The 23,194-nt window shown below is 38.3% G+C and overlaps 1 protein-coding gene across 2 annotated transcripts; it reads right to left on the bottom strand.

Annotated features, from left to right (window-relative positions):
• Positions 1–9,340: 9,340 nt before the first annotated feature.
• LOC307036907 (uncharacterized protein) lies at positions 9,341–13,276 on the bottom strand. Of its 2 annotated transcripts, XM_079677536.1 has the most exons (9): positions 13,005–13,276; positions 12,298–12,432; positions 11,950–12,084; positions 11,514–11,582; positions 11,315–11,409; positions 10,905–11,031; positions 10,288–10,405; positions 10,123–10,199; positions 9,341–9,688 (listed from the first exon to the last, which is right to left on the bottom strand). In XM_079677536.1, exons 1-9 carry the CDS (start codon positions 13,272–13,274, stop codon positions 9,578–9,580), a joined length of 1,137 nt encoding a protein of 378 aa, XP_079533662.1. In that variant the 5' UTR covers positions 13,275–13,276; the 3' UTR covers positions 9,341–9,577. The 2 variants fall into 2 exon arrangements, with proteins under 2 accessions (XP_079533662.1, XP_079533663.1); XM_079677537.1 differs by lacking the exon at positions 11,514–11,582.
• Positions 13,277–23,194: the final 9,918 nt, after the last annotated feature.

The following is a 23,194-nucleotide window of genomic DNA, read 5'->3' as shown; positions in this document are numbered from 1 at the left end:
CCAGACTTCACCACAGCAGAATCGAGTTTCTGTTTTCAGGTCTGGACAGCTTCACGTCAGGTGTATCGCCGCCCCTTGCATATTTTGGGTGGAAGCCCGTCTTCTTGACCTCACTAGTTGTGTGGACACAATAGTTTTCTGTGTGGGGGAACAACATCACTTGTAATCTGTATCCTTCTCATAATTACAAAAATAGTCTGCTAAATGTTCTACTCTGCTACTTCTAATTGGTGGATGCTCTGTGTAAATGCAAATTCAAAGCAAAAGGAGCAAATTGAATTTGCATTTCACGAAATGGCGATTGCCCTGTCTTTGTTTTTCCACATGTGGGGTGTAAACAAGATGGCACCCGATTATTTCGCACTCTGACCTGTAGACAAAGAGATTTGTCCATGCGGCTCTCAGGTGGGAGTTTAAACAATGGCTAGGTGATCTTTAAACGAACCGTAACAAAGTAAACCACTGGTGTGGTATTATAAACCCTGAAATACAAGCCAAAACAACACTTAGTTTAAAATAACAACATTTCTATCTAGTTTATTATGAAAAAATGGGCTACTATGAAAAAATGGGCTTTATCTTATTGATATCATCACTTAAAGTTAGGAACCCTTACGCACTAGCTATAAACCTGTTCACGTAATATTTGACTTTATAGTCGACTATGGGCTTTATCTTATTGATATCATCACTTAAAGTTAGGAACCCTTACGCACTAGCTATAAACCTGTTCACGTAATATTTGACTTTATAGTCGACTATGGTTAACTGTTGCTATTTGAACACGCCAAACCGGGACCAATATGGAGACCTATCAGTCACTGACAATAGACCGTCGTCTTATTAATGCACTGCTGCTGTAACTCCGATTACCGTAACCCACCCGCAATATCTTTTTTTAAACAGAACAGTTTTAACCACTGATAAAGGCTTAGACCTTAACCAAGCCTTTCTTGAAAAGGACTTTCTTTAAAGCACTGACTTCGGTCTTAACCCTGAGTTGATTCACTATGCCCCGCTGGTTTTCACTTACTCGGCCCTTAACCGATTCGCTATGTCTCCAGATCTTAACAAAAAATCGTCAAATGGGCTATATACCCTTACGTCATAGGCTAAATAACTATTAACGTAACAAGAGACACCCATGTGAAAGCAGCAAGGCACCTATCCGAAGTACAATGTCCACACACTATATATTTAAAATTCAACACCCACACGTGGTTAATAGCATGCAGGGTTAATGGAACAAAAGAAAGTGTGAACTCACCCTGCTTGTGACAAAACAACGCCTCGTGGTTTTAGAGTGATTATTTTATCAATTTGGATTGTTTTAACATTAAAATGCACAGCTATTTTCAGGATCAGCCGGCTGCCGTCAAACACACAAATCTAACTTTGCCTAGTTTAACTAGTGAAGAATCTTTGTCATAACAGGCATCTTCTTACCGATTGATTTGAGCTCTTGTGTGTCGAATGGCTGCAAGCGTCTCCAGGAAACAGCCGGTTGGTTTTCTCTCCTCGGTCAGCGAGATCACGTCAGGGAACTCACCAGATTGTTAACTGTGTTCGTTATTCTCCCGTCCAGGAGAGAAGCTTTAAAAGGAGACTAAATGGAATCTCTGTGAAAGTTCAATTGGGTACTTTAATTAAAAAAGGCGCGGGTTGGTCACAAGCATGATATTGTTCAGTCAGACAAACAGCTGTGATCCGCTCCTCGTTTGGGAAGCCAAGAGTTGGATCTCTCCTCCGGTGCTGTTATATATCCTCTGCTTGCTCCTCCCCGCCTGCCGGCTCGCCTCGTCTCCAATGTCCGTTGTTGCATTTAAACAGAGGATTGGCTCCTTTCACATCCAATATATGCTCAACACGCCTTTTCTCCTCATATTCTCTTTCATCACTTTTCATTTAACACATTCTAAACGCTGTAATCAATACTCTAAAAAATACTTCTCGGCTCGTTTGGTTTCCGGTCATTCCGGATGTTGTCACATGCTACTCTCGTCTGTAAACAATAATGTATTCAAATAAACTGTACCTTCATTTAATATTCAGCATGGTAGTATCTCGACATCTATAGTTGTAGTGTTAAATCAGTAGGCTTCGGTTTGCACCACTCCATATCATTTCGCTACTAAATTCACCTCTTTAGGAAATCGTATATTAGCCAAATGCTACATGCGTAGATGAAAGATGTTCAGAATAAAAGCTTAACTGCTTGTGCACAAGAATTTCTGGTTTTTCAGTATAAAAGAGCATTAAAACTGACTGCATGTTTAAACTACATTTCCCCATTAAAACATTGATTTTAATTTCTAACACTTATTGAATAAAGTTTGCTATATTCACTAACTAGTTTGGCAATATTATTCCGTGCATGTGTTAAAAACCTTATTTCCATTTGATTCATTGGATTACTCGCGTGAATGTTTAGCACGTAAATGCTTTCGTTTTTAAAACCGTCCGACCTCGACTACAAAACCATCAACCAGTTGCATAGGATTAAAAAATGTCAACACTCACTCACCCCGTTTTAAACATTCCCAAAAGAAGTGCCTCCGTCTCTCGTCGTGCTGGATGAAGTCACTGGCGACGAGTAAACCCAAAATAGTCCCAAACAGGCGCAGAGGCATTTTTCTTTTTTACTAGTTGTCCGAGTTCGGGGCCGGCAAATGCTGCCGCCATCTTGCTCAGCTCAGCTCTGTGCTGAGCTCTGAGAGCGGGAAAGACGGACTGCCCTCCCCTGCCCTCTGCTGGCGCGTGCTGTGCATTACAACCAATGTCGTCCCTGTCAAAACTCCGTGTCAGTGTAATAGAATGAAACGCATCTATGATTTGGCGCACAGTCTGTGACGTCACGGTATTGAAAATCATACCGACGGTATTTCAAAATACCCTGGTATACCGTAATACCGTCATACCGCCCAAGCCTAGATGACACCATCAAAAAGTTTGTTCTCTTTTATCCTCCTAATGACACGCTCCACATGAACCCTCAGTCTGGCAATGGCCTGTGTCTCCCTCACCTGATAGGCTGGCATTTGCTTCTGCTTTGACAGAAAAGGGGGGCAGTACAATTTGCATTTGCAGCAATCGCTGATCGGGAAGCCCTTATCTACCATCACTGCCATGTTTTCAGTCAACAACGCAGCTATTCCAGACTATTTGAATATCTCCTTGTCGCTGACAGAACCACCATACAGACTGGAAACAAATGTCACTGCGCCATGTGGGGCTATGCCAACCAGGGCTTTCATGGTGCAGTGAGATTTGTTTGTAGAATACATTTCACTTTGGAGGAGTGAGGATGGTGTTTGACACCTCAGCTCTGTGCAATCCAGGATCACCTGTGTGTCTGGGAAACCTTTGAATGCCTCTGGGAGGTGGGCTTGAACTTCTGCAGGTGTAAGCCAGATGCACTGTGACCCCAATAAAGTTGTAAGAAAACTCGTCCATGTTGCAATGATGCGGCTCACAGTGGACTGGTGTACGTTGAAGCGGTTTGCAAGGTCCCTCTCTTTCAAACCCATCGACAGGAAGCAGAGAAAAAGGAAGAACTCGTCAATTGGCTGAAGCAGCTGTCTCTGGAAGATAAAAACAAAAAAAGGGTACTATATTAATCTCATGAGTGTAGCACACCATGGGAAAAACATGAAGTTGTTTTAGTTCTCTGATGTATTCAAAAAGGATTGAGTACTATAGCCTTTTAGCCTACCCGAAAGCAATGAAATGTCGGAGATGTTAGATTGTGTGTTAAAAGAAACATAGCCTATACCGTTGATGGACGTGCGTGTGTAACCACTTCTTCATTCCTCTTGGCAGCTGATATCGCTCTTGTAACACGAACCATTTTATAAATGGAAGGCTCAATCAAAAACCAGAAGGCCATCAGGTTTTTATAGCTCGGGAATCTGTACACAAAAGACACATGTCAGTCATTAATTGACAAATTAATTAAATACAGTTGTGTTAACACATGGGCTAATGCTTTCCTCTTGTTTGCTATAATACATTACAATTCAAATATACTGATTACAGTAAGAAGGCACTTGGTGCAGGTATAGTAATATACAGCAGTAAAATGTAACTACATTAAAGCAGCAGTAATAATAATCTAAAACATACAGGGAACATTTTACACAGAATGACTACTTTTACTCTTCATTCTTAAGTGTGCAACTGGGGGAAAGGCAGTGGATATTGATGTACTTTTACTTTGGTAAGGTTTTGAAGATTTCCACTTGTAGTAAAGTATTATCAGTATGTTGTTAGTATTAGTATGTGTTACTCCACCACATTTAGTTAAACTTCATAGTTTCTAGTCACTTTTTATATATGAAAACACATGATTTATGATTCTACATGTACAGTTCAGGAGTACTTTCAAACCACAGTATTTGTACTTATACTTCAGTTAAGTTGAGTAGCCTACTTATTCCAACACTGCATGCATATAGTCAGCAGTCAAACGGCAGGTAAACAGGATTCTTTATAAGCTAACCCATCTCAAAAACTTGGATAGAATTTAGCCAAAACATTACCTGCTATAGAATCGGATGTTGTCGTCGGAGCCAGCAAACCGCTGTAAGTAAAACTCTCGCTGGACTCTTAACTCCTGCGGTTGCTTCTGCAGATCCTCCACTGTTTTGGAGTTGTCTCCTGTAGCTTGAGAGGACATGTCCAGTGAAGCTGGTTCAGGGGTTGAGCAGTAATCATGGTCACGGACATCGATCTGCTCACCGCGGTGAATTTGGTTTTAGGTTGGATATTCGACGGACATTCGCGGAACCGCCAGCAGCGTCAGTTTCCCGGACCCGCCAGCAGCGTCAGTTTCCCGGACCCGCCAGCAGCGTCAGTTTAACGGGGAGATCTTCTCCGCGAAACGAGGCTTTCATTTAGGGACCATCAACAAATGACTTTTACAATTACACAAGAAAAATGTTCTTTTTAATAAATCGACAGCTTCTCGATCATGATGCGAATATGAAGCAAATTCACTCCAGAGAATACATTTATTGAACACACATTTTAATACTTTAAATACGTTTTACTAATAGTTTTGATTGAACATTTGCTTATTTCTTCAATAACTTCCAGGTCATGTGACCTAATCACTCAAAATCAATGTTGGGTCAAAGAACTACATTGGCTAAATAAGACACACCTCTTTTTATTGCATTTTAATACTTAAAATATTTTTATATTAATATTTTAATGCGAAAATGAGCTTATTTCTTCAATACCTTCCAGGTCATGTGACCGATTCACTCAAAATCAATGTTGGGTCAAAGAACTACACCGGCTGAATAGGACACACCTCTTTTTATTCAATTTTAACCCTCTAAATATTTTATATTAATATTTTGATGGAAAAATTAGCTTATTTCTTCAATACCTTCCTGGTCATGTGACCGATCCACTCAAAATCAATGTTGGGTCAAAGAACTACACCGGCTGAATAGGACACACCTCTTTTTATTCCATTTTAACCCTCTAAATATTTTATATTAATATTTTGATGGAAAAATGAGCTTATTTCTTCAATACCTTCCTGGTCATGTGACCAATCAACTCAAAATCAATGTTGTGTCAAAGAACTACACTGGCTAAATAGGACACACCTCTTTTTATTGCATTTTAATACTTAAAATATTTTTATATTAATATTTTAATGCGAAATTGAGCTTATTTCTTCAATACCTTCCAGGTCATGTGACCTAATCACTCAAAATCAATGCTGGGCCAAAGAACTACACTGGCTGAATAGGACACACCTGTTTTTATTGCATTTTAATACTTAAATAATTTGTATATTAATATTTTGATGCAAAAATAAGCTTATTTCTTCAATACCTTCCAGGTCATGTGACCGATTCACTCAAAATCAATGTTGGGTCAAAGAACTACACTGGCTGAATAGGACACACCTCTTTTTATTGCATTTTAACACTCTAAATATTTTATATTAATATTTTGATGGAAAAATTAGCTTATTTCTTCAATACCTTCCTGGTCATGGGACCGATTCACTCAAAATCAATGTTGGGTCAAAGAACTACACTGGCTAAATAGGACAAACCTCTTTTTATTGCATTTTAACCCTGCAAATATTTTATATTAATATTTTTGATGGAAAATGAGCTTATTTCTGCAATACCTTCCAGGTCATGTGACCGATTCACTCAAAGTCAATGTTGGGTCAAAGAACTACACTGGCTGAATAGGACACACCTCTTTTTATTGCATTTTAACACTCTAAATATTTTATATTAATATTTTGATGGAAAAATTAGCTTATTTCTTCAATACCTTCCTGGTCATGGGACCGATTCACTCAAAATCAATGTTGGGTCAAAGAACTACACTGGCTAAATAGGAAAAACCTCTTTTTATTGCATTTTAACCCTGCAAATATTTTATATTAATATTTTGATGGAAAATGAGCTTATTTCTGCAATACCTTCCAGGTCATGTGACCGATTCACTCAAAGTCAATGTTGGGTCAAAGAACTACACTGGCTGAATAGGACACACCTCTTTTTATTCAATTTTAACCTTCTAAATATTTTATATTAATATTTTGATGGAAAAATTAGCTTATTTCTTCAATACCTTCCTGGTCATGGGACCGATTCACTCAAAATCAATGTTGGGTCAAAGAACTACACTGGCTAAATAGGACACACCTCTTTTAATTGCATTTTAACCCTGCAAATATTTTATATTAATATTTTGATGGAAAATGAGCTTATTTCTGCAATACCTTCCAGGTCATGTGACCGATTCACTCAAAATCAATGTTGGGTCAAAGAACTACACTGGCTGAATAGGACACACCTCTTTTTATTGTATTTTAACACTTAAATAATTTGTATATTCATATTTTGATGCAAAAATGAGCTTATTTCTTCAATACTTTCCAGGTCATGTGACAGATTCACTCAAAATCAATGTTGGGTCAAAGAACTACACCGGCTGAATAGGACACACCTCTTTTTATTCAATTTTAACCCTCTAAATATTTTATATTAATATTTTGATGGAAAAAATAGCTTATTTCTTCAATACCTTCCTGGTCATGTGACCGATCCACTCAAAATTAATGTTGTGTTAAAGAACTACACTGGCTAAATAGGACACACCTCTTTTTATTGCATTTTAATACTTAAAATATTTGAATGCGAAATTGAGCTTATTTCTTCAATACCTTCCAGGTCATGTGACCTAATCACTCAAAATCAATGCTGGGCCAAAGAACTACACTGGCTGAATAGGACACACCTCTTTTTATTGCATTTTAATACTAAAATAATTTGTATATTAATACTTTGATGCACAAATTAGCTTATTTCTTCAATACCTTCCAGGTCATGTGACCGATTCACTCAAAATCAATGTTGGGTCAAAGAACTACACTGGCTGAATAGGACACACCTCTTTTTATTCCATTTTAACCTTCTAAATATTTTATATTAATATTTTGATGGACAAATTAGCTTATTTCTTCAATACCTTCCTGGTCATGGGACCGATTCACTCAAAATCAATGTTGGGTCAAAGAACTACACCGGCTGAATAGGACACACCTCTTTTTATTCCATTTTAACCCTCTAAATATTTTATATTAATATTTTGATGGAAAAATTAGCTTATTTCTTCAATACCTTCCAGGTCATGTGACCTAATCACTCAAAATCAATGCTGGGCCAAATAACTACACTGGCTGAATAGGACACACCTCTTTTTATTGCATTTTAATACTTAAAATATTTTTATATTAATATTTGAATGCGAAATTGAGCTTATTTCTTCAATACGTTCCAGGTCATGTGACCTATCACTCAAAATCAATGCTGGGCCAAAGAACTACACTGGCTGAATAGGACACACCTCTTTTTATTGCATTTTAATACTAAAATAATTTGTATATTAATACTTTGATGCAAAAATTTGCTTTTTTCTTCAATACCTTCCAGGTCATGTGACCGATTCACTCAAAATCAATGTTGGGTCAAAGAACTACACCGGCTGAATAGGACACACCTCTTTTTATTCCATTTTAACCCTCTAAATATTTTATATTAATATTTTGATGGAAAAATTAGCTTATTTCTTCAATACCTTCCAGGTCATGTGACCTAATCACTCAAAATCAATGCTGGGCCAAATAACTACACTGGCTGAATAGGACACACCTCTTTTTATTGCATTTTAATACTTAAAATATTTTTATATTAATATTTGAATGCGAAATTGAGCTTATTTCTTCAATACGTTCCAGGTCATGTGACCTATCACTCAAAATCAATGCTGGGCCAAAGAACTACACTGGCTGAATAGGACACACCTCTTTTTATTGCATTTTAATACTAAAATAATTTGTATATTAATACTTTGATGCAAAAATGTGCTTTTTTCTTCAATACCTTCCAGGTCATGTGACCGATTCACTCAAAATCAATGTTGGGTCAAAGAACTACACTGGCTGAATAGGACACACCTCTTTTTATTCCATTTTAACCTTCTAAATATTTTATATTAATATTTTGATGGAAAAATTAGCTTATTTCTTCAATACCTTCCTGGTCATGGGACCGATTCACTCAAAATCAATGTTGGGTCAAAGAACTACACCGGCTGAATAGGACACACCTCTTTTTATTCCATTTTAACACTCTAAATATTTTATATTAATATTTTGATGGAAAAATTAGCTTATTTCTTCAATACCTTCCTGGTCATGTGACCGATCCACTCAAAATCAGTGCTGGGTCAAAGAACTACACTGGCCGCATAGGACACACTTCTTTTTATTCCATTTTAACCCTCTAAATATTTTTATATTAATATTTTGATGGAAAAATGAGCTTATTTCTTCAATACCTTCCTGGTCATGTGACCGATCCACTCAAAATCAATGTTGTGTCAAAGAACTACACTGGCTAAATAGGACACACCTCTTTTTATTGCATTTTAATACTTAAAATATTTTTATATTAATATTTTAATGCGAAATTGAGCTTATTTCTTCAATACCTTCCAGGTCATGTGACCTAATCACTCAAAATCAATGCTGGGCCAAAGAACTACACTGGCTGAATAGGACACACCTCTTTTTATTGCATTTTAATACTTAAATAATTTGTATATTAATATTTTGATGCAAAAATTAGCTTATTTCTTCAATACCTTCCAGGTCATGTGACCGATTCACTCAAAATCAATGTTGGGTCAAAGAACTACACTGGCTGAATAGGACACACCTCTTTTTATTCCATTTTAACCCACTAAATACTTTTATATTAATAATTTTATGTGAAAATTAGCTTATTTCTTCAATAACTAATGACTCAAAATCACTTTATTAATTGAATACTAGTCTGTACACAATAGAAACAGCTCTTTATATCGGATAATATTACATCCTCTATTTAATATTAATATTTCTATTACAAATTCAGGGTTTTTTCTATAGCTTCCCTGTCATGTGACCCAGTGATTAATGATCAGAAAGTAATACAAACAAGGCTACACAGGACACATGTTTTACTAATCGTCATCATTGAGCACATTTCAAGTATTACTTGCACAAAGGACATTTCCAATATCCTGTCTCTGCCTTTTTAAGGTCTCTGCTGTCCATTGCCAGACACTGGGCATGGTACCATCGTTCGCAGTCATCACACTGAACCTGTTGAAGTGAAAGAAATAATGTATTTATAATATATTTGTACCTTAGATTACCATTCAGTTGTCTTAATACTCAAGTGTTAGTGAGGAATCAGCTGACACAATCATCTACTCCTTAAAACCCACTCCCTGTGTTTTAACATGCTCTATTGTTTTGTTTTATTTTTTTTGTTTTATTGTTCTGTCTTTTACATTTTTTGATTTAAGTATTCCAGTAGTGAGTGTTGCATTTTTTAAATGTATTGTATTTAGTTGTTTAAAATTAAATGTGTTTTAGATTGACTTTTAAAATCTGTCCAGGGACTACAGATGAAAAATAGCCTCTTGGCTAACTCTGGCATATTTACAGAAATGTTCATTAATGTGCACTGTCCCTGTTAAATAAATAAATAAATGTAGACATCACAATTACACATTTTCTTCACAACAGCTCACCCAGTCTGTGATGGGAGATCCAGATCCTGGAGGCCTTAAGGCAGCACACATAGCACAATAAGTGTGCTCATCAAAGACTGAAACAAGATAACAATACTTGTATGTCAGCTTCTATATAAATACAGACACCCATATATACATATACATATATTCATATTTATTTACCTGATGCCTCAAGGATTTCGAGAGCCAGTTCTCTCCTCTCCTGTGTCATGTATTTCTTTGAACACTCGAAATTCACATTCGGGATCAGAGGGAAGGATTCCATGACTGCCTTTGTCATCTAAACAAACAACACTTATGTTATGGAGGGTTTTTCTTCTTTATTGTATAGTAATACAGATACAGACAAAAACATGAGACACATTATAGAAAACATCCACCCTTGACTAGAATGCCTCCCAAAACCTTTGATTATTGATATAGACCGGTCCTATTATTGGAATTTTGAGATATTCAGAAGCAAAGTTTTGTCAATTAAACTTTCTGTGTTCAAGTGAATACTAATTTAAGTTCAACAATGTTGTGTCATAATCCAATTGTTGTCAGTTGTGAAAAATACAATAAACAACAACATGATATCGGCATTATACTATATATTGTCCTTTGGCCAACCTGCCTGCTAAATATTATGGGGATCAGCATCGGCCTTTAAAAAACCTTTATCGGACGGTCAACCACTACTTTTGACAGCTTTTTTAAATCCGTCCTTGCATTAAACTGTCTTTCACATTAAAAACTCTGCTTGTTAACTGGATGAAAACAGAATCTCTTCAGCTCACCTTCACAACAACGACACCACAGCTACATCCATCCTTTTGAAGTGGGTGACCCATAACGCCTCCCTTCCACTTAACATCCACCCAGTCTGTTATGCTGTGGCGTGTCCTCCTCATCCTGAAGTACTCCCTGAGAAAGGATAATGTCAACACACTTTACATTTCTAATTATGTGGCTCCTAAAGATAATGTAACAGAAATTCATACTGTTTGTATTCACCATATGACCATTTATTTGTAGGGGCAGCCACAGGTCAGCTATAGATATCACTGTCTGAACACAGACTGTATCAGACTGTTTAAAATGCTTTCAATGCTGTCTGTGAGTATGAATGTGACACATTTTTTACATTTTTTACGTTTAAATATAGTTTTTCCTTGAATTTTCAAATATCTATTGAATTTTGATTTACTGTATTCTTTTGGCAGCATGTTCGGAGTCATCAAGCTCTTCGATGCTTTGAGCTGGATCCACCAGGAATACGGTGCTGGTTTTGGCATGAATGTACTGTGAAAAAGTAAAAGCACTTTTCATCAAAAAAGATTTTTGGTTTCACCATGTAAGTCTTGTGCTTTAACAGAAATAATACAATAACACAAATAATTACAAACCAGCAACTTCCAGTGGTTGTTTTTGACAAGTACAAAGGACAGGACAGCTTCATAGTTGTGAAATTTTACCTATAATGCCATCAAATAAAGGATTAAAACAAACTTGAAGGCTAAGGTAAAAATAACAACAACATCAGTCTGACAATTATGTTCTTGTGCCATTCATTGGTCGTGCTTAAAACAAGTGTTGGTATGGAAATTCAATAGTAAGTAGATTTATCAGGTGATTTAACTAATGACTATAGTTTCAGAGAGGATACAGTAAAATAATCTCAGTTAATTTCCTATTTAAGATCTCAGCCAATGCTTCACTCCATGTACCTAATGGGTGAGTGTGAGCCCACATATCAAATCCACACCTACTTCCCCCTAAAGTATCACCATGCACAAACACAACACACCACACACATAAACATACACAGACCACACACATTACCTTTGGTAAACTGTGAGATGTTAGCTGAGTTCTGTCCCCGAACAAAATGACACCTGCTGTGTAGTGATTTAGCAAGTACATTTTGTTCACAACGCCGAATTTGTCGGCAGCAACATGAAACACGCCTTCAATTACCTGGCAAAAAAAATCATAACAATTTGCCAATTAATGCATATTCCCAGTTATACTGAACTTTCATTCCCTGCAACTTTGAGAATCTTGTGACTGACAAAAGTATCTAGACATTTTTTTCAGATACTTTTTGGGCAGAAATCGTTAAATGCTAGATAAAGAAAATGACACAGTGTAGAGTGAAACTTCAGACACTTGAAACATGTAGTAACGTACCTCCCCTGTCAACCACTGGTGGGGTCGAAGTGAGCATAGCTCACAGTGGCGGATAAGTAAGATGCGTCCTTTCATCTGTGAGGGGAGCACTGCCACGACCACCTCGGTGTCCTTTTTTTTCCACAGCCAGGTCAACTAAGTCAAGATTGAGGGGAAATAGATGCATTCTGTTTAATATGGACACTTGAGGAATCTTTTAACCCTCCGGTATCACTCTGGACATTTTTGTCCCGAATGACTAATTAGGGTAGTGCATTTGAATGATACCAGAGGGTTAACAATCTTGAATGTTTGGGTGGAGGCCTTGTTTTTGTATATGCACCATCAAAGCTACATACACAAAATATAATTAAACTGTCCATGTGTATGCATTTAACCTCAGTCCCTTTTAGAGTTTTCACTAAATGTCATTAAACAGGCTGCTCAGGAACAGAAACTGTAATTGCAGTTTAAAGTCTGATTTAGAAATCTAGTTTCTGTTATAAGTTTGTATGCTGTATTTACATTTTTCATCTTCATATTCTCCCCCTACAACATGCACCTAATCATATTGGGTTATAATACTTCATGTCCTTTGTCCTTCACCTCACTCACCAATTTAGTCCATGCTTTACTTTCTGACAATATTTACTTATTCCATTGTTACAATTAAAATGCTGGAGAACAATTTACACACTCTGAACATAGTAAGTCTTAGAGAAACTCACATTTCCCTGTGCATATTTTTCCTGTTGGTCCACTTTTCTTTTCTTCACCTTTGTGGCAGGTGGGCTCTTGGGGTTGGGTAGTGTTTTTGGTGGATTGAAGTACTTGGACTTGGGCTTGGTGTGACCAGCAGAACTTTCCCGCTTGTTCCACTGTTCCTCGTGGTCATCATCTGGCCTGCTAGGATGTCCAAAGTTTTTGTCCAGAATATGCATTGGCAGATTGTGTTGCTCAATGTGCTCTATATATCTTCCTTGTATTGAGGCATACATTTTGTAGACAAAAACTCAGCTGGTCTCAGGTACTTTTTTTTTAAAAGGATGGAGTGTTTGACCAACCCAAACCAGAGCTCAACATGGCAGTTGGTATCCCTGGTTTTATGACTTCCATCTTTTTTAGAGGTACCTTTTCTATGTCGCGACAGATCCCCAAGCAACAAACCACTCCACAAAGGGAAGATCCCCATGTAGTTTTTTAACATTGCATCAATGGCACCAGGACAGAGGTAGTGGTTTTTTACATGAACAGCATCGTCAGAGAGAATGTCACACTCTGCTTGGTCCCGTCTGACTTGAAAAGCTTGTGTAAAAGGGGACTTTCCAATAATGTTATGAGCATTTTTTTCCATTTTGCTTTCCTCCTCTCCCATTACATGTCCAATTTCCTCCAGTTTCACGTCCCGAGTTTGCAAAATGCACTTGTCGAGGTACATTTTGTTCTGTTTCACCAAATTAGTGTACTCCACTGCATCAAAAAGCACACACATATGATAAAAAACATCAAGGGCTTCCTGCATACTTGTGCAGTTCAGGATGTACGCGAAACAGAATGTTGCATATTCCTGTGTGCCTCTGTCTACAGTTTTTTTTCCAAATGCTTGTGACACAGCCTTCATGATATGAGCAGAGCACAGATGCAGCACAGTGAAGTTAGGAATCAGTTCAGTTTGTCCAGACACTATCTCAAATGCTCTGTCAAGGTACACTGACATATTTTCCCTGTTAAAAGACAGAAGCACACTGTTTATCAGAGCCCAACTATAATCTGTCTCAACCTGTGCTATCTTTCTTTTTGTTGTGTAAGACAACTTTCTCTTAAATTCCATGAGCCAATGGGAAATAGATGGAATGGAATGGCTATTGGTGATCAGTTCTGTGACAGGCAAGGGAGGCTTATCCTTACCCATTCCGGGCAAAACCAAATCATAATACAAGACCCGCTTATTTTGATCAGGAATTTTCTGTATCACGCTGCCTGTGGCATCAAGGTAGAGGGCCGTAGGTGTTGGCTTTTTCAAGTGCTCAGTCAATATCTTTATTCCAGCATCTGTGTATAAATGCACAGCAAACGGATCAATTTGTAGGTGCTGAAGATAGCCTTTTGATGATGCATGACTGCTGCTCTCTTTGATTATTTTTTGAGTCAACATGAGTTCAAGCATCATGTCATCGTGGAGCCTTGCACTTTTCTTCACTTCAGAGGATATTTTCTTTAATACGTCTTTTGTGAGGCTTCTGCTTATGTTACCAGCCATTATTTCCTCTACTGGTGTCTGTCTCAACATAGTGTAATAATAATTGCTGACACCACTGGTTAAGGCTTTGGAAATTGTTCCTCTTCTCGTGTATTTTGCTGGTCTAAATCGCCTTTGATTTTTATGGTGTATAACTTCACCAATGCGCATGACTTTAAAAAATATTTTTTTATCCGTTGATTTTGGCCTGTTCTTTTTTCAGAAACTGTAGACAGCGAATTAAATTAAAGCGCACATCCATTAAATGTGCATTTTGCAGAGGCACAGAAAAATGGCGAATTCTTTTTATGGCTATCATTTGTCTTAACATGCTGGTATTTGAAAGCAAGTGTGCAGCATGGATTATTTTCGAAAATTCCTGATAAAATGTATCAGTCCAGGGGGGACGGAGTTTTTTTTTGCAATGTTTAGTTTTAATTTTGTTCCATTGTTTTCTTGTCATGGCAATTTTGAACTTTTTTGGCCCTGCTTTGCACTTTCTGTTCATTTTTGTTGTCATTTTGGTGGCTGTCTCTGTACTTTGTTGGTCTGACTCTTCTGTGTCTATCTCAGACTGTGGCTGTGCGTTACTTATTTCCCTGTCATCCTGACTTGTGTCCTCGTCTTCCTCACCCGTAGGTGCACTGTAAGACTGTTTCTTGATACTGTGCTGTCCATCTCTCCCTCTTTCACTGACATATTTTCCTAAATACAAACATTACAAAAGCAAAAAATCTCATTTAACTACTGTATCTCTTATTGCAAGACTACAATGCAACTTTAAGCAATCTGCCATCCTTGGGTCAATTACAGTAAATTATGTTAACATCCTACTGTGATGGCTGTAGTATTTAATTAAATAAGAACATTAACCCTTATGCCTCCCTAATGAAATGCATTATCCAGGCTACTGTTTAATTTTGCGAGCATTCTGATTGTGTTAAGAATATGACACGGCATTTGGTAGAGATGTTAGTGTTTTGGAAACATGTTCTTAATAATGTGTAATCAAAATAGTGACTTTCAAATCCCTAGCGAAAAAAATAAAAGTGAATGAACATTTGATAATTATGATCAGCACTGAATTGGGTTAAAAAATGTAAGTAATTGAAAGTGGAACAACATTATTAACATAGCCTATAATATCTTTATTACAGTATTTTTAGATGCAGACATTTTTGTCGTTAGTGTTTTCAGAGTAATGTTTTTAAAAAGGGATTCACAAGGGTTAAGCTTCAACTTAAAAGCCTCTGGGGCAGAGTCCTGCATGGGTCCAGTTTTGCAAATCTGCAACCACCCGAACCCTCGCAGCACAGTAGCAACTGCGAACCGACGCGTTACACGCAATTATCTTCAAGTCAAATCTGGACCCGACCTGTTGATATAAGACCCACGACCCGACCCGTTGTGAATTTTTGGGGGGCTAGTGGAGTACTTCGTGACCACAGAGCGTGAACGTTGTGATCAGCTGTTTTAGCGCAGTTCTCCAGTGAGTCTCCCTCCGCAGCCGGTTGGCGTAGTTTTTGGCACAATTCCGTTGTACAGACCGACGTTAACAGCAGCCCCGTCTGTGCACACGGAGACCGACTCTGTCGTCCGGTGATCGAACCGCCTTCTGGAAAAGCTTCACAAGTACCTCGGTACGCAAATGCGCTTTGTGACACAAGTGACGGTACGCAATTCAGATTGTTTCCGCGCATGCGTACCTGCGTACCAGTTATGTGCACCCCTGGATATGGGCCTACGTGTATGTTTTGCCCGTTACCAGACCCGGCGTCATGGGCGAGCCCCATGGGGCCGGGCCCGCTCATCCAGGATTTGGGCCCGCCCATCCAGGATTTGGGCCCGCAGTTTTAATCAGGGCTGAATACAACATTGTAATTGTTTTATTATTATGTTTATGGTTGTTATTTGTAGGGCTCTTTCCTAATATTTATTTTTGTTGTAAACTATGTTGAAAGATTAGTTTAATATCATTTTTTTATTTTGCTATGAAATTCTGAATGAAATTCTGAATGAAAGGCTGCGCGCGAGACTGGTTTTTCGCTGGGTTGAGTCATGTGGGTGTTTGAGTGAGATGCGGCACAGCAGCCTGTCAGTATACTCTTGCTAGGTTAGTTTGTCTATTATCATTTATATTTATCTGCAACAATGGATATCAGGAAGTGGTTCATGAAAGGAATAGGGCAACTCAGAGAAATTGACTCTCAAGCCGGCTCTCTCACAAACTCCGGTTCTGTGCGCAAACAGACCGCTGCACACGCTATCTGCCCCTCGCTCAATCTCTCTCTCTCTCTCTCCCCCTTTCTCTTTATCGCTCAACCTCACTCCACCCTGTGTACGCTCCTCAAGTTTGCCTGCGTGCTTGCCCAAGTCCCCACCCCCGTTGACAATTCAGATTTCCCGGGAAATGTAAGTTTCGGCCCTGGCAAATCAAATGCCCGCCCAGAGACGTACAGGACTGTCTCAGAAAATTAGAATATTGTGATAAAGTTCTTTATTTTCTGTAATGCAATTAAAAAAACAAAAATGTCATACATTCTGGATTCATTACAAATCAACTGAAATATTGCAAGCCTTTTATTATTTTAATATTGCTGATTATGGCATACAGCTTAAGAAAACTCAAAAATCCTATCTCAAAAAATTAGAATAGTTCCTCAGACCAAGTAAAAAAAAAAGATTTATAACAGCAAAACACAATCAAACATTTGAAAATGTCCATTAATGCACTCAGTACTTGGTTGGGAATCCTTTTGCACGGATTACTGCATCAATGCGGCGTGGCATGGAGGCAATCAGCCTGTGGCATTGCTGAGGTGTTATGGATGCCCAGGATGCTTCAATAGCGGCCTTTAGCTCATTAGCATTGTTGGGTCTGGTGTCTTTCAGCTTCTTCTTCACAATACCCCACATATTCTCTATGGGGTTCAGGTCAGGGGAATTTGCAGGCCAATCGAGGACAGTAATGCCATGGTCAGTACACCAGTTACTGGTGGTTTTGGCACTGTGGGCAGGTGCCAGATCATGCTGGAAAATGAATTCCTCATCTCCATAGAGCTTATCAGCAGACGGAAGCATGTAGTGCTCTAAAATCTCTTGGTACACATCTGCATTTACTCTGGGCTTGATGAAACACAGTGGACCAACACCAGCAGCTGACATGGCTCCCCAAACCATCGCTGACTGTGGGAACTTCACACTGGATTTCAAGCAACTTGGATTTTGCTCCTCTCCAGCCTTTCTCCAGACTCTGGCGCCTTGACTTCCAAATGAAATACAAAACTTGCTTTCGTCTGAAAAGAGGACTTTGGACCACTGTGCAACTGTCCAGTGCTTCTTTTCCTTAGCCCAAGTCAGACGCCTCTTCCGTTGTCTTGAGTTCAGAAGTGGCTTGACCATGGGAATACGGCTATTGTAGCCCATTTCCCGGACACGTCTGTGAACAGTGACTTTTGATACCTGGACTCCAGCTTCAGTCCACTGTCTTTGAAGCTCCCCCAAATTCTGGAAGCGACTCTTCTTCACAATGCTGTTAAGGCTGCGGTCATCTCTCTTGGTTGTGCAGCGTTTCCTGCCACATTTCCCCCTTCCAACAGACTTTTTGTGGATGTGCTTTGAAACTGCACTCTGTGAACAGCTTGCTCTTTGAGAAATTTCTTTTTGTGTCTTACCCTCCTGATGGAGGGTGTCAATGACGGTCCTCTGGACAGCAGTCAGATCAGCAGTCTTCCCCATACTTGTGATTTAGTTTACTGAACCAAGCTGAGTGTTTTTCAAGGCTCAGGAAACCCTTGCAGGTGTTTCGAGTTAATTAGACGATTCAAGTGATTCGTTGAACACCCTACTAGTATACTTTTTCATGATATTCTAATATTTAGAGATAGGATATTTGAGTTTTCTTAAGCTGTATGCCATAATCAGCAATATTAAAATAATAAAAGGCTTGCAATATTTCAGTTGATTTGTAATGAATCCAGAATGTATGACATTTTTGTTTTTTTAATTGCATTACAGAAAATAAAGAACTTTATCACAATATTCTAATTTTCTGAGACAGTCCTGTATGTCTGCCGCCGGGTCTGCCCGTTACACAACTATTTTGCGGGTTATCCGCCGGGTATCCGAGGCGGGACTCTGCTCTGGGGCTCATCAAAATTATTTTTTAACAGTACCTGCTTGAAGCACCTCAGTCCGGACTCCACGTCGGTCTTCACCCCAGATGACCCTCAACCACTTAAGATGCTCTTTCTTATTACCTTTAAACACTGTAAGTGTAACTGAGGACCACTGCTCAGTTGTAACATTAACTTCACTAAAACCATGAGAAATTAAAGACCTGGTGATGAAATCTCTACCTCCTGCTTGTTGCCACAGGTCTAAAGCTTTCTTTGTCTTGCCTTTTTTGAAGCGCACCATTTTTAGATCAAACAATGTGATCTGGTTTCTAAAATGTCTTCTTCGTGTTCTTCTTCTTCTTCTTCTTCTCTCGATGTTTGGCGTATTGCAAACAACTTTAAAGGTGCATACCGCCACCTGTACATGATTGTGAATCAACATATCATGTCTTAACCATGGTCTTAACTCATGGACGTATCTATGATCTAATCAAAAAATCTATATAAATAAATCAACAAAAATGATATGATACATTATTTGTTCAACCTCACACTCAATGGCGTTGGCTAATTTTCTGTGAAGAACTTATATCAGAACACATTTAAAATGACCACCCACTGTACTACACATTTATATTACAAACAGGAGGTTCGGGGCTAACACGAATGTGGAAATTGTGTGTGTGTGTGTGTGTGTGTGTGTGTGTGTGTGTGTGTGTGTGTGTGTGTGTGTGTGTGTGTGTGTGTGTGTGTGTGTGTGTGTGTGTGTGTGTGTGTGTCTTATCACAACTGATCAAGATGGCCAAATTATGCTCTGCTCAGAGGGCCTTGCAAATGATTTTGGAAGAGAGAGAACCATTTGACGATGATGTAGAGGAAGAGGAAGGTGTATCAGAATGTGTGGGTCACATTTCTGAGAATTCTGAGTCCGACAGTGACTTTGAAGAACACGATTAGATTGAGCATCAGCTAGTTACAACAACAAAAAAAGCAACAGGACCAGCCGGTCAGCGGGCAAAACAACAAGTAGCACTTTAATTAATGAATCAAGGTTCAAGGTTTTTATTTGTCATACGAACATAGCTACAGTGTGGTTATGACGATGAACATCTTAGGTCACAGGATCCTCCATTGAAACAATAAGCTAATTTTTCCATCAAATTATTAATATAAAAATATTTAAAGTATTAAAATGCAATAAAAAGAGGTGTGCCCGATGCAGCCAGTGTAGTTCTTTGACCCAACATTGATTTTCAGTGAATCGGTCACATGAACAGGAAGGTATTGAAGAAATAAGCTAATTTTTCCATCAAAAAATTAATATAAAATATTTAGAGGGTTAAAATGCAATAAAAAGAGGTGTGTCCTATGCAGCCAGTGTAGTTCTTTGACCCCACATTTATTTTTGAGTGATTAGGTCACATGACCTGGAAGGTATTGAAGAAATAAGCAAATTTTTCCATTAAAATATTAATATAAAAATATTTAGAGTGTTAAAATGCAATAAAAGAGGTGTGTCCTATGCAGCCAGTGTAGTTCTTTGACCCAGCACTGATTTTGAGTGATTAGTTGACATGACCTGGAAGGTATTGAAGAAATAAGCTAATTTTTCCATCAAAATACTAATATAAAAATATTTAGACTATTAAAATGCAATAAAAAGAGGTGTGTCCTATGCAGCCAGTGTAGTTCTTTGACCCAGCACTGATTTTGAGTGAATCGGTAACATGAACTGGAAGGTATTGAAGAAATAAGCTCATTTTTCCATCAAAATATTAATAAAAAATATTTAGAGTGTTAAAATGCAATAAAAAGAGGTGTGTCCTATGCGGCCAGTGTAGTTCTTTGACCCAGCATTGATTTTGAGTGATTAGTTCACATGACCTGGAAGGTATTGAAGAAATAAGCTAATTTTTCCATCAAAATACTAATATAAAAATATTTAGACTATTAAAATGCAATAAAAAGAGGTGTGTCCTATGTAGCCACTGTAGTTCTTTGACCCAGCACTGATTTTGAGTGAATCGGTCACATGACCTGGAAGGTATTGAAGAAATAAGCTCATTTTTCCATCAAGATATTAATAAAAAATATTTAGAGTGTTAAAATGCAATAAAAAGAGGTGTGTCCTATGCGGCCAGTGTAGTTCTTTGACCCAACATTGATTTTGAGTGAATCGGTCACATGACCTGGAAGGTATTGAAGAAATAAGCAAATGTTCAATCAAAACTATTAATAAAACGTATTTAAAGTATTAAAATGTGTGTTCAATAAATGTATTCTCTGGAGTGAATTTGCTTCATATTCGCATCATGATCGAGAAGCTGTCGATTTATTAAAAAGAACATTTTTCTTGTGTAATTGTAAAAGTCATTTGTTGATGGTCCCTAAATGAAAGCCTCGTTTCGCGGAGAAGATCTCCCCGTTAAACTGACGCTGCTGGCGGGTCCGGGAAACTGACGCTGCTGGCGGGTCCGGGAAACTGACGCTGCTGGCGGTTCCGCGAATGTCCGTCGAATATCCAACCTAAAACCAAATTCACCGCGGTGATCTGCTCTTCCTGCTCCTCCCGAGAGACTGGTTCAGTGGGCCGCTACCTTCTCTCCCAAACACTAGCCCGCGGTGTTTGAGCAGTAAAGTGATTCCACTCAAACAGAGTTGGTACAGCACCTTTCACAAGCCTCCTATGGCCATCAAGGGTTTTTGGCTCTATTAGTTGATCCGTAGCGAAGTGACGACTGCAGACCTTGGAGTGAGAGGAGATTGTAAAGTTATCGCGTCGTATTTTAACCAGCCACTGTCTTCGCAGCTCGAGTTTGGTCAGAAAGCCATGGAAACTTAGGACGCCGTTGAAAGTGGGACACAGCAGTGCTCGGAGTAGTTCTTTACTTGTCTTTGAAAATGCTCCGTTTTGAAAATCTTACGTCGACTCATATTTATAACATTTGTGGACGATCTCCGGCTCAGCTACGCAGACCGGAAGCAAACCGAAAGCTGCCGAGCCGTATTACGGCTAAGGCGGAAGTACGTCTCAGACCCTAGTGCATGTAGCCAATTTGCAGTCACTAAAAACATATTTAATAGAGAATGTATCTTCTGATGATATGCTCTAATGGTCATTGAATTAATAGTTTACAAAACATCTGGGGAAATGGTGATCCAAAGCCACGAGGTAAACAGTTAGACAGAGAAAAGCGGCATTCCTTCGCATTTGACAAGCTGAAGACCAAAAACATCTGAAATAGTTTGCTTTAAAAATACACTAACTGATTAATCACCTATCAAAGTAGTGCAATTTAATTGGCAATCCCCATATGATGAGTGCAGTATACTGCTGTCTGAAGTGTTTATAGTAAAGTCTTTACCACTTGGTGGTGCTCTCTCCATGCATAATAGTAGTTTTATGTAAACTCCTGCATCATAGGCCACACACCCTTGTCTACTTCTTGGAGGATTGGGGTAGTTTTGGACTTCTGCACTTTGTTCATTGTGATTTATTTTTAGACCATCCAGAAACTAAATTGGCATTCAGAGAGTGTATAATGTTAAAAAAAAAATTTTTTAAAACAACACTCTGTGTATCCATACTGTGATATATTGGTTCTTTCTTGGTCCATGTTAAATCGTTATACCATTTTTTATGAAAATTGTACAATATTTTTTATTTGCGATCCTGCTGACTAACTATCAAACCGAAATTAACACAAAAGCTGCTCGGAGGAAGACATTAACGGAAATCTGTGGAAAACACATCCAAAAATCTAAAATTCCAAACATGCAATGGAAATATTTCAAGAAAGGACAGGTATACATAAGTATGTCATGCAACATGCAACGGTTTCAATATATTCCATGAATGCAGCCAGTTACTCTGTGCACTCCTGTCACACCAGGTGCAGGGCCTTTGCTGTTTGACTTGATAGTCATTTGTTTTTCTCCATGGGTAACCAGTTTATGTGAGGTAGGCTATAGATGACAACAGTGTTACAGAAATACATACTGAAAACCCAAGCAGTGTTTTAAGTGTGCTATGTGAACACTGGAACAGTTTTCAGTTGATAAAAGAAAATTGGGAAATTCTGCAACCCAATGCATTTGTGGGCTTTATTTTTCTCTTTGTAAGATCGTCCAAATGATTTCAGTTCAACCCGATTGAAGCCTAGCTTAACCTTGATTTCACTTTCCCTCCCATATTTTCCATCATGACTCAGCTAGAAGCCCAGACACTCCGTTTCCGGCTTTTGTACTAACAGTGTGCTCTGTGTGAAATCTGACGTCAATCTAAAAAATAAAGAAAATATAGTCCTGGCATGAAGGATAGGAGCAAAAAGTGTATACCCTTATATACTTTGAGAAAAATATTAATCAACACTATCTAATCAAATCACATTTCACACAAAGTGTAATTAAACATCTAGGCGCACAAAGCGCCTATTGGTTTACAATTTATATTCTTAAAATCTGTTTAAAGGGGACCTATTATGCAAAATGCACTTTTTTGTATGTCTTTTATACATAAATATGTGTTCCCAGTGTGTGCACTAATAACGGGGGTACAACG

Source organism: Notothenia rossii (assembly GCF_949606895.1).
Source record: "Notothenia rossii genome assembly, chromosome: 4".
Lineage (NCBI taxonomy): Eukaryota > Metazoa > Chordata > Actinopteri > Perciformes > Nototheniidae > Notothenia > Notothenia rossii.
Note: the sequence above shows the minus strand (reverse complement) of the source record. Positions and strands in the feature narration are given on the sequence as shown.

What these genes read in the sequence shown, in the direction of transcription:
- LOC307036907 (XM_079677536.1), bottom strand. Translation starts at nt 13,274, where the DNA reads ATGTATGCCTCAATACAAGGAAGATATATAGAGCACATTGAGCAACAC. An exon ending in CATGCTGCCAAAAGAATACA is followed by an intron (nt 11,032 to 11,314) that starts GTAAATCAAAAT and finishes ATCCTTTCTCAG; the next exon opens with GGAGTACTTCAGGATGAGGA. An exon ending in GATCTCCCATCACAGACTGG is followed by an intron (nt 9,689 to 10,122) that starts GTGAGCTGTTGT and finishes TCACTTCAACAG; the next exon opens with GTTCAGTGTGATGACTGCGA.